Source organism: Corvus brachyrhynchos, unplaced genomic scaffold (assembly GCF_000691975.1).
Source record: "Corvus brachyrhynchos isolate BGI_N302 unplaced genomic scaffold, ASM69197v1 scaffold114, whole genome shotgun sequence".
Lineage (NCBI taxonomy): Eukaryota > Metazoa > Chordata > Aves > Passeriformes > Corvidae > Corvus > Corvus brachyrhynchos.
In genome coordinates, this window is record NW_008238337.1 from 905,142 (window position 1) to 917,589 (window position 12,448).

The 12,448-nt window shown below is 42.6% G+C and overlaps 1 protein-coding gene across 1 annotated transcript in view; it reads left to right on the forward strand.

The window, feature by feature from the left end:
• TMEM132D (transmembrane protein 132D) overlaps positions 1–12,448 on the forward strand; it is a 209,901-nt gene that overhangs the window by 79,094 nt on the left and 118,359 nt on the right. The window contains exon 3 of the mRNA XM_008634130.2: positions 4,097–4,243. Within this exon, the coding sequence (XP_008632352.1) occupies positions 4,097–4,243 (147 nt within the window). The remainder of the gene's footprint in view (positions 1–4,096; positions 4,244–12,448) is intronic.

The following is a 12,448-nucleotide window of genomic DNA, read 5'->3' on the forward strand; positions in this document are numbered from 1 at the left end:
GCGCGGGGCGCGGGCAGGGGGTGCGTGGCTGGGGCAGGGTGTCCGTGCCTGGGGCAGGGTGTCCGTGCCAGGGGCAGGGTGTCCGTGCCTGGGGCAGGGTGTCCGTGCCTGGGCCAGGGTGTCCGTGCTTGGGGCAGGGTGTCCAGTCCGGGCAGGTGTCCGTGCCCTGCCCATCCCTGGCTCCGATGTGCTGCCCGTCCCGAGGGCAGGGCTCTGTGCCATCTCTCCCGTGCCTGTCCCCGCGGCTGCTCGGAGCACACACACGCTCTGTGACACTGTGCCGTGGCACTCAGCGGCACGCGTGTGTAGCGCTGTGATTTTTCACCAGGCAGCTGTTCCACTTTATCCAACACTTAAGTAACAATTTCACAGCCATTACCAGCCCGCGGTAATGACATGGGCTGAAAGCTAAGCGCTAACTGGTTGTAAACTGCAGAGACTGGGAGATGCTAAACCAGACACTTTGATAAATGAGAGAGGACAGTGCCTGCATTTTAATTGGAGTTGCAGCCTCTTCCATCACCAGAGTAAACATAATGTTTAGTGGGTCATGGGATGGAATTGGGAATCACTATCTTTATGCACTTAGGTAATGTATTTCCTTGATTTCAGTTGTGATGTATTGATTCTGGGAGTTCCTTCTGTGGGTTTTTTTTTTGCTTCTCCCTTCCCTTGATTTGTACCCTGTCAGCATTGACGAGTTTTCAGGGACTGTGGACTCCCAAGGGCTTTGTTTGCCATGATTGATTTGGTGCAAGGGGTGAGTCGCTCAGGAGCCTCGGTAACTGATGTGCTGCGCTGTGAGCAGTGATCCAGAGGTAACTAACAGCCAGGAAGGTGTTTAGCTGGATAGGCTCCTTGTTGGAAAAGAAACAACAACCCCAAACCAGACATGACTGAAATGTTTATAGCCTTTCTTTCCTCCTCTCTGCAAAACAGACTGGCCCAAAGGGAAGTGACGGGCACAAAACACTCCAAGAGCTCCCCTTGCTGCAGCCCAGCCTCGGGGTTTTGAGCAAATGTACAACCTGTTGTACTTGGACTGTTAACTGAGAGCAAATACACGGAAAAGCTTTGCCATGCAGGTTTTTGGTGTATTGCAGTGGAGAAATCTTAGGCTGAGCTGTGGCTGAACCAAGGCTGCCTCAGGAGCCAGGCCATCCCATACAGCAGATGTGCAGGAAGGTCACTGAGCTCTGGCAGCAGGCACAGTGCTTTCACCTCAGGTGATTTCAGTTTTATCTGGTGACAGAAACCACACCTTCAGTTGTTATTAACCCTGCTTTATCCAGGTCACTCTTTGGTAATTGCAAAGTGCTACTGCCATTGCGAATGGGGTGAATAAAATTCTGCAGTTGCCCAGCAGTGGAAAACACAGCACTGAGATATACTGAAGGAAAAAACATTTCCTGGGATCGAGGAATTGAAGCTTCTGTGCTAATTATAGAAGCATATTAATCTGATTCCTCAAAAGGAGTTCATAACCTCTAATTCTGTAGAAAACAGCAAACTTGGGTTACTGTTTTCAGTAAAGTCAGGGGAGTGGATCTTTTCACAGATGACTAAATGAGACTTTACCTCTTCTAAGAAATCCTGATCCATAGACTGCATTTACCCCAAGGATCTGCATTTGTTTTGAAGCATTAGAAATCAGTACAGGATGGCAGTTTGTCACTGGATAAAGTGAATGTCAAGGATAAACTCAGCTTGTCCTGCTGGTTTTGTGTCCGTTTTCCTGCCTTGCCTCCTCAGCCTGGCATTTAAAGGAATACAGACAGAAGACATGAGGATGGTATCAGCTATGTGTCTGTGCTCACACACTTATTTTACTATAGTTTTTAGAGCTTTTTAACTTACGAGTGAGAACTTCCTTCAATTTTTAGTGTGTATCTGTTTGCTGAGCAGTGCTGAGACCCTGCACAGCTTTTCAGTTGCAGTACAGCCATTGCAGGTGTGCCACCTGAGCAAGGTGTAGACCCTGCTGTGGTCTAAGGCTGCTTTTCCTGGACTCCATGCCAGTTTTGTTAATAAAATGTATAAAAGCATAGCTGCTGTGTAGTCAACACAATCCATTGTTACAAAGCTGAGGGGCCAAGCTGGCAGCAGGAGCATCAGGCTGTGGGAAATGAAAGCAGCCCCTTGCTCACATCTGGGGGTGCTGGAGATCAGCTCAGCTCCATCCAGGCTGGGGCTTTTCAGTCCATCAGCTCAGCTCAGTCCCCCAAATCCCACAGTGACACCTTCAACTACAGCAGCTGTGTTAGAGCTCCAGGAGTGGGGATGAGTTTCTGAATCACAGCCAGATTAATGCACAGGGCCTGAGCCACCCAAATCTCCCTGGGGAGAGGGGATAATTTTTCTGTCACTGGCCTCACCTGATGCCCAGCAGTTTTCCTTCCTTGGGGTGGAGCAGGAAGGCAGGACCAGGTGCTGGACACTAGGAACAGCTGAAGACGTGTGCTGAGAAATGTTTCCTCCAGATTGTGTGGCCTTCTCCTACCTCCCTCTCTGAGACATCAGGAATGTAGTTTAATTTCCACTCTTCTTTGACCACTGATCTCTTGTCCTGAGGGATGTCTGCTTGAGCAGCAGCAACTGCACCTGCTTAAAATTCATTTTGTGAAATTAGCATAGGAGAACTTGCACAAAAATTGGCAGCCTTCATGTATTTATTCTTCCAGGTGTGCCAAGGAAATTGCAGCCACTGCTATTGAGTTAGTGGTAAAAGAAATGAGATATAATCCTTTTTGTTCAAGACAGTTGAAGGAATCCTTTGGCTTTCATTCTGAAAACATCTGTGTGGATCTTGTCCTTCAAAGATTTCCTGAGCAATTTCATGCGGGGGCAGAGCTGACAGTGCTGGTTTCACTGCTGTTTGCATCTCTGCGTGGCAGCAGCTGTTTAGACAAAAAGCTCACGTACCTTTTTGGGGTTTCTGCCCGGAATTGAGAACTTGCCATAGCACTGAATGGATTTTGTGTATGAGATTTTAAGCAAATATAATTAAACTGTCATTTCCTGACACCTCATACACGAGGCTTGACCACAATGGATTTCTTGTAAACACGTTCAGGAACCAGAAGTTAACACCAGGGACTCCTAATTCAGTAATTTGGCCAACATTATATTTTACATTTATACCTGTGGGGTCATTCTGTAGTGCCCTGAGGTACGTGTTTACTTCGAGAGAGACAATTAAAGAAGGCAACACCTGGTAAGAGGAATCGAAACAGATATTTGAAAGTGTCTCTCTCCCTCTCCCCATATTAAAGTCCCTCTTCTCCACTTCTGGTTAGTAACTTCTAGTTTTTATTCTGGTGATTCTTTTAACATGCAAACCCAGAAGTATTGTGCTGGCACATGAGAACTAGAAAGTACCTCTCAGTAGGAACCAGTCCAGTTTGCCATATACTCTTCCTGTTGTTTAACCTTACACATGGAAACAGAGCAACAGAGAAATCAGTTGCTTTAGGAAAAATAAGAATTTTTAAAACTAAGTATTTTTAAGTTCAGAGCTGACAGGACAATTAAACCCAACAGTATCAAAAGAAAATGTTGTGGACTCAGAAAGATGATGAAAATTGGAGCAAAGATAAGGAATGTCATCTTTGAGTAACCCAAAGATGGGGGAGAAAAAGAGTAGATTTTTCTTGTAATGAGGCCTAGCAATGGCTTCTCGCTCCAGGTATAAGCCCCAGCACCAACCTGACTTCTTTTTCAACAAAAATGGTACTTTCTGCTCCAATACAATAACTTGTAGCCAGGAGAGAGCCTTAACATGCCCAGTGGTGCCCTCAGTGTGGGTAATGGAAGAGCAGCAGTGAGGAGCCTGCTCCAGAACATACCTACCCTGCAATTTAGCCATGGCTAAAGCTGTAATTAACACTAGTTCAATCAGATTTCTATCTTGATATTATTTCTTCAAAATATGGAAGTCTTAATTAATTCTCTCACCTCCTTTCCTTGTCCTGCTGTTGAGCTCTTAATGAGCGGTGGCATTTTCTGTGGGGCGTAATGAGAACTTGATGAAGAAATAAGGACTAGATTGAGCTGACATTTCCTATCTAATTGGTGAAATATCTCCTTGTTCTCCCAGGGCGAAGGTGAAGAAAGGTGTGAACGTTTTCAGCGTCAGAGCCAGCAGCCCCTACTTGTGGGACATCAGAGAGAGCGTGGATTACACCGGGAAATCCGCACCCGCTGTAGTCGTTTGCCAGAGGAAATCTGCTGCCTCTGAGAACAGGTAGGTCATGTCCAGCAGCCTTGCTTTTCATGACTGATGGGTGTTGGTCCTTTCCAAATATTTTGCCATGATTTTAATACATTTTCATATGGTGCACAAGGAAATGCTTCTGGAAAAGCTGTGGCTTTGTTTTGTACTGCGTTGCTCAGCCCACCACACAAATGCTACTCAGTCCTAGTGCTCAAAGGAAGTAAAAACTAGCAGGAAATATTGTTGTCACAAATTATTTAAAAGAACTTGTTTCATATCTTAGAATTTGATTGTGGCTAGTTTAATTTTTTTCAAATTATTTGATGTCAGACATTATAGCAGGGGGTCATTATAGGGCTGTTTGTGGTGGGGTTTTTTTGGTTCGGTTTATTAATTTTACTTGGGCTTCTCTTGGTGGGTTGGGTTTTTTCCCTTCATTTGTTTGGGTTTTTCTTTCCTTCTTTTTGTTTTGGTCTTTTGTGACTTGTTGATGATGATGTTGTTGGTGAGATTTTTATGAATTTTAAATCTGCAGAAGGAAAAAGATTTTCTATTTTCCATTCCCATTCTGCAACACTGACATGTCTTAAAATGCCTTCATCTAGCAGGTGGATGTTCCTTTTTTAATCACAACTCTTTGGTTTAATGAATACGTTTTTATATAATTTGTTGCTTTTTGTTCACTGCTTATGGAAGTGCAAGTCAAGTGTACAGTTACAAGGACCTGACTGCGTTTGCTCTGTGGTTGGCATTGCTGTTAGAAAACTTCCTGTGTTACATGTGTGATTCACTTGTGAAATTTTACAAAATGTCATAGGTTTTTGGGGATTTATTATGTGGTTTATAATATTTAAGTAAATACCCTCTGAACCTAATAATTAGGAAGTTTCATCTCTTTGCAATCTGCACGTATGGAAAAAAGGAGGAAGGGAGGAACTTCCCTTGGTAATCATGGCAGGAATCACTTTCTCCATCTTGTAACTCAGATTCTGCACAATCCCTTTGCTGTAGTATCCTGAATTTTCTTGATTAAAGCATATATTGTTGTATACCTGAGTGAATGTTGTTGGTCAAAGAAGAAACGTGTGTGTGTGCCAAGGTGGGAGCTTCCTTCTGCCGAGCACTGTCTGTCAGATTCCTTAAAATCCCCGTCCAAAGCTACTGGAAGAAAGTATGAATATTTTCATTGACTGACATGGGCATTGGATCAAAATCAAAGATTATTTCAGCGATGAGTTTTCCATCACACTTTATCTTGCTGGGCCCATGGAGTGCATTTGCCTGATTTCTCTTCCTCAGAAGGAAAATACAAAGCAGCCTCGTGGGGGAATTGAATCTTGGCAACTTAACTCCCCTTCACTATTCATCATTCAGTAGCAAGCCTTTAAAATGACCCCTGGTACACAAAAAAATAAATTATTGTGTTGTGGTTCATGCAGTGGTTGTGGATTCTGTGTACTTGCACATGCTGAGTATAAACACTGCATGATGTTTATTAAAAGAAATATGAGCTCATACACAGGTTGTCCTGGAAAGGAAACCCAGTGAGGACAAGGTGTGTGTGTAACTGTCCTGTAACTTCTGGTTTGATTTGTTCCATCAAGTTCCCAGCTGAGATTTTGTAGTTCTCTCACTTTTGAGGGCTTCTTCCTCACTCTTTGTAAACACGAGCAAAATATTTGCAATGCATTACCCAGTATATTGTTTTCCTCATTAAATTTAGTCCCATCTGTTTAGCTGTGCATTTTAAGAAGCAAGATGAAGCATTATATGGGCAAAGAGAGTGTAGTGTGCTCTGCAGTTTTTGGGAAATAATTTTATCCTTATCTAGACGTGCTTGATGTCACCAAATAGGCACACTGGGTAACAGGTAAATATTGATGTCCCTTACCAAATTTTTTGCCTCCATAGTTATTTAGAAATTATACAAACTCTGTGTTTGCATATTCTTTAATTTCTCCTAAAACCAGAGGTCTGATCACATGGATGCAAAGGTGGCAGTGTTAATTAACTGCACATTCAGTACCTTTGTGTTCCTGATAGTTTTACATGGATCAGAAAATAGTGTTAATAAAGCTAACTCAGTGTGACAAGTGTAATTTCACGGATTTAGGAGGCACTTGTGCAAGTGACAAACCGGAGCAGAATGCCAGAGCATTTCCTTATCGGGGTTTGAAATATATCCGTCATTTTGTTTGGAGAGGTTCTGGCACCGGGAGCTTATCGTAAAAGGATTAACATATAAATATTATCACAGCCAGCAGGGTGTTTTCAGATGAATATTAACAGCAAATATTATGATTCTGTCTGAGAATAACTAATTAAGCCCATCTGTCAAATATGATTTGAAGTTCTCGTGCCTTGCTTATTATGGGCTTGCGACAGTGTTCCAGATTAATGGTGAAGCAATTAGAAAGTTCTCCCCAATTCTTCTGATTTCATTCTCAGGCAATAATAATTCCGTAACACTCTAAATCCTGACCCAGGAGATTGTTAGTTGGGTTTACTGCTTGTAGCATCTGCACAGCACTGCTGTTCCTCCCTGTGAAGCATCGATCTTCCACCCCTTTCTTGGCAAGTAGATGACCAAAGAAGCAAAGAGAAAATAGTGTGGTGGGAATTAAACACTGATCAGAAGTGTGACTTGGGAACCCTTCAAACACCGACTGAATTGGGGGATGCGTCCTAATCTGTGCCATCCTTTACTTACGTCTTTCGGAAGTTGGCTGATTTTATTTTCCTTAATTCCTCGGGTGACGAGGTGAATGGAATAGGAAGGGGAGATTAAGGAGTGCAGCATTTCCGTGTTTTCTTGGGTTAGTGCTGTTTCTCACTGTACCTGAAATGGGGCCTCTCTGCTGTGCTAGGGATGACTGAGAAGAGGAAGACCAGGATTCCTGCCTCTTCTTCCCCTGTGGGTGCTGTTGCACTGGAAGCGTGCCAGGTGGGATGGGCCTGGGAAATTGCTGGGGTGGCTGAAGATGGAGATTTATTGGATGTTCCTCATCTGCAGAACACGATTGATAGCACTTCCCTCTATCCATAGCTGCTGTGGAGACATTAGGCAAGATGTTCTGATGTGACACTAATGGGTGTCGTGATCCTCTTACAATATTTTATTCGTGTTTATATTTTTGGGTATAAATGTTTGTTATACCCACTCTATTACTGTTCTCTGTGCTTGTGGCAGGGATGAAGCCATTGATTCAATCAAATGCAAAATGATTATAGACAAAACTTGGCTGTCTTTGAGTAGAACCTTAATGACCATTTCCTGCCTTATCTCCAAATCTGTTTCAATTATATAATGGATAAGCTTTGCTCAGCAATTTTCTTTCCCTTTTTCTGGAAGTGTAACAAGGACTGCACTTGTTTTGATACTTTTCAGTTCTGCAGCACTGAAGGAGTTGCTGGTTTGTGCTGCCTGAAAGCAGATACTGCTATCAGAGAAACTGATTTTCAGTCGGAACTACAAGTGACTAAATCGGTCTGTGAGGACGTGGACACAGTGAGAGGCAGTAACAGGATTTTCTAAGCTATATCCTTCATTTATTCCTGCAGGTCTCATTTGTTCATGGTACTGTATTTCAGTGCTTAATTTTCTTAACACTTTTATAATTGAAGAAATTAACTTGATATTAAATAATAACAGGGGACAGGAAAATGCATGGCAACATTGCCTTTGAATTTCCTACACAGTATTTTCTTTCTATTGCATTTATGCCCTTGTCCTTAGTGCCCTGCTTCTCTCATTTTCAAATGCAGTTATTTAACATTTCGCTTTCATGTTGTAAGTGCAGTGAGCTGTTGCCTCATTCTCTTACTTGTTGCCCATGCTAGTACATTTGATGGACTCTCAAGAGTGCTATAGTCCTAAAACACTTCTGAAGCCAACAAGAGCAACAAATTTAACATAAATAACAGCCTAATGGCCACAATAACTACACTCTGTCTCTTGCTGGTGTTCATCCAAATGCTTCAGAGAAGTTGTTTAATGTTTTAGATCACCATTAATTTTTTTCCCTTGCTCCCATGTGCTCACGTGCCATTGTCACCTAGAAATGTGTTATTGCTTGGAAAGAAAAAATTCTACTCAATTAGACAAAACATTGCATGGTGTAGCAAAAAATTCCCGTGTATTTTGTCACATGGCATCCTGTGGGAATCACGGGAACTTCACCTTGTCATGATGAGATAAAAGCAAGAAAGAGATTGCAGAAATCAGACTTTCAGGTGGGGTATGTTCAAGAGGGATGTTTTCAGAGCTGGGCAGGCCCAGGGGGTGAAGGGCTGGGCTGGATGTTTGGGGATTTTGGTGGCAACCTAATACGTTCTTTGTTAATGTGAATTCTGAGCAAAAAAGATTTCTCCTGTTCATTTTTTAATCCTGGTTTTATTATTGAGGGAAACAGGAGGGAAGGGAGAAAGGGGACACTTTCATGTGGTTCCAAAATTGCTTTTTGAGAATAATTATTCAGCCCTAAAAAATTGTCTGTTCACTCAGCATTGTTGGTGCTGATGTAATTTGTTAAGGTATCTATGGTAGGGCAGATAAAATATGTTAATTTAATTTGGAATAGGAGAGTTTAACTCCATTTGTACTTCTGAGACATGTGGGTAATGATCAGCTGTAAACATATTTACCCTGGGTACTTTCAGAGTTTCATATCGTGTACAGTTTGGGTTTTTCTGTTTCCTTCCTGTGTTATTTGAAAGCTCCAGGCTTCCAAGAGTTTATATATTGTGATGATGTGAAAGTACTGAACATCTCAGAAGTCATGTTTACATTTCTCTGTTTGAAGGCAATTAGTCACAAACTTCTATTTCTCATTTTAAAGCTTAAATGTGCCCTCAGAGAGAGAACCCCCTGAGATGTTGAGGCAAAATAAATTTGTGTGAACCAAGCCTCAGTGCATTATTTTACACACTGACCCACTTTTTCCGGTTTTTTAAAAAGAAAACTATTTTATTTAGCAAGAAATGCAGACTGTTTCTGTAAATCATTCTACTCAGGGCTGAAAAAATATTTATGGTTATCATCTTGAATCAAATCAAAAGGAAAGAGATGAAATAATAACCAATTATTAGATAAAGGCATTATTAGCCAACTTTTCCACCTTTTTGTTTAAGGCTCATTCATTTAAAAACAAAAATTGCAGAAAGCACTTCAAAGGCATGGAGATGGCCTTTGGCATCTTAGAGGGGGCCTCCTCTCTGACACTCATATGAAGGAGACAACACAGGGAATTTCAGCTGTCATTGCAAAGATGATTCCCTTTAATCTCAGCTGAATTTTGGGTTCTCCTTAGAGAGCAAGGCTATTCCTGTTCCTTTGGTTTTGAGCAAGATGCTGCTGAAAGTGGGAAAGGTGACAATTAGCGCTGTCTTTTGAAGCAGGTAAAAGAAATAAATTCCCTCATTCAGGGATTATCCTTTTGAAATACTAATGTATCACTTCCATGGTGCCCCAAAGTCTGCAGATTTCCTGGGACTGGGATTCTTGGAGCCGAGTTGGGATCGCTGTCGGAGTTGTGCTGACTCACCACACACCCCAGGGAGAGCTGGAGCTACCAACTGTCAGCTCTCATTGCACGTGTGGGAATAATGACATCATTTATGAGCAAATACAGTCAACTGATAAAGATGTTGTGTGCATTTCAGAGGGGTTTGCAGTAGGTCTCGTTTATCTTGGTCATTCTTACGCTTGGCTGTGCTTTGGTGACAGTCTGTTCCAGGTGGACATGAGCCCAGGGAATAATGACAGACAGTGGTGGCTGCAGACTGGTGTCCTCAGGGCCCAGCTGGTCTCAGGCCAGTGGCCATTCCCTGGCTGTCCAACATCTCCAGCACAGCTCTGGAGTCCTCCTCTGTACATCCAGAAATGCTGGGAGGAAATTCTGTATCCTGTGCAATGCCACAGCTGAAGACAACCTGGAAAAATGTTTCTTAATGCGAGTTGGACCCGTTCCATGTTCCCATATGCCAGCATCAGGGTAACCTCTCCCAGCTCAGCCAGCTGTGGCCTCAGGGCACAGCTTTGAACAGAAGGAATTCTGGCTGCAGGAAGTGTGCTTGTAAGGAGGGATGGATTTCATTTCCTGGCCTAGTTAATCTGAGAGCATGTTATCCCCTTTGTATTTTTGGATTAAATCTTACTGGCTTTTATTTAATGTATAAAAATCATCATGGAAAGCAGGGATCCATGGGTACTTCATCTATGGGGTTCCCAAATGATACGAAAATCGAACATATAACAGGTACTCAATATTCCCTTGTTCATGAGCTCAGCTAGGGATTCAAGGAAAGGTGTGCTGGCTTCACCAGCAGTTGCTGTGACAGCTCAGAGGTGGAGCTGCGGATGAAGCTGAGAAGTCCTGGGAGGAATTCTGATGCTTCCTGTGCTCACATAATGAGGGACCATTTTCTAAGGCTCGAATGGGAGTAGTCAGAGTTGCATTTTTGGCATTTCAAGAGGTTCTCAAGACACAAAGCTGCCTGTGATGTGCGGCTAATGAGGCTTGTTCTTTTTGAGTCATGCACACGGTACCGTGGATAAAATGAGGTTCTGTAGCACAATGCTCAGCATGGCTTTGCTAAAAGGAGTTGTCAAGGGAGCCTTCTGAAGGTACTGCGGCTCTTCAGTTAATTGATCTGCAAACAATAAATAATGCTAGGGGCTTAATCCCCTTTCATTGAGAGTTCTTGGCATGAAGAGCTGGGAATCAAATAATTTGAGGGAAACAACCTAAGGCAAAGTAGTCTGCTGACAAAAGTCACTTGCAGAAAAGGCAGATAATTCATGGATGGGCTGGGAATTTTGTCCTCTCTCCTTGGGTGATGTGCAGGTGTTCTGTGGGTGTTTCTGTCACCTCCCCTGTACAGCAGAGGCCCTTCTTTCTGTCTGGTGTTGAAGGAGCTAAAGGATATTTCCAATAGTCTGGATAACCTCATTCATATTTAGTGTCTGTATTTTTACCCTGGTGTTACCCAGTGTAATAAACATAATTTTAGACTTGAGAAGGAATGATTTCTCTTAGGAACCTTCAGGATTCATCATCGTTATGCTTGCTCTGTGTTTGTGGTACTTAGCACTGTAGTTCTCAAACCTTTAGTAGCCCAGAGGCTCAAAATAACAATTCCAGTGGGACAAAACCAGTTTGCTTTCTATTACGAAAGAGACAGCAAGTGAGTAATCTCCTGTCTATTAAAAATCTTATATTAAATGCAAAAGTGTGTCTTGTGAAAATATCTCTAATGATGCTGTTGATTTTTTTTTCCCTTGGAGGAAATCTTGTAAGAAGTGATACTAATTACTGAGAGAGTTGGAAAGTTGAGTGGATGACTTAGAATATGAGCTGAGGCTAAAAATATGCCTGTTGCTGTTGAGACATGGGAATTCCCATGTTTTGGATGAAAAAAATCATTAAATCTGTCACATCTAAATCAACACACAACAAAGTGTGGGCCAGAAGGTTAATGGAATTATGTAACACAGTCTGGCATCCATGTAAATCGTAAAACCAATCCTAAATAAATTCCAACTGCAAGTACAAGGCTGAAGTTCACTGGGCATTTGCATTATTTTATGGCTACAACTCTTACTGTATAGATACGTCAATGGCACAGTTCTCTGGAATTGCTAGTGTGTCTTAGATCTCTTTTTGAAGTTCCTGTTGGCTTCCGTGCCAGTAAAAGGTTTTTATGTTGGGATAATAGGATTCCTGGTCTTTGTGGGTGTCACTGATTCTGACATAGACATGTCTGTGTGTAAAAACTGGGAACAGGACAGAGATCTGGGCTGTAGGATTCCATGCAGAGCTGTCTGCGTGTTCCCTGGATATTTTGGGCTCCATGAAAGGAGTGTGTAATGTGATTCATTCCTCCCCCTGAGGAGTGTCTCAGGGCACCAAGCAGTGCCTCCACTTCTACCAACACACTCCAGCTTGGCAAATGTTTTCCAGCCCAAGGTGTAGTCTGGAGTATAAATCTGTAGTGTTATCTGGAGCTGATGTAATGTGCAACACACATTGCATTTGCATCTCTGTTAGAGTCTGGAGCTCTCCGTTTGAAATCCATCCTCATTGTGTAAATTATGAATCATGTGCTCTGTGTACGGTAGTGTGACACCAGATCTGAGCAGAGCAATGCACAGAAAAAGTGTTACATAAGAGCTTAGACAAAAGTACATTTTAGAGTGTGTAGGAGTGGGGATCCAGGCTGTATCTATGGATAGAT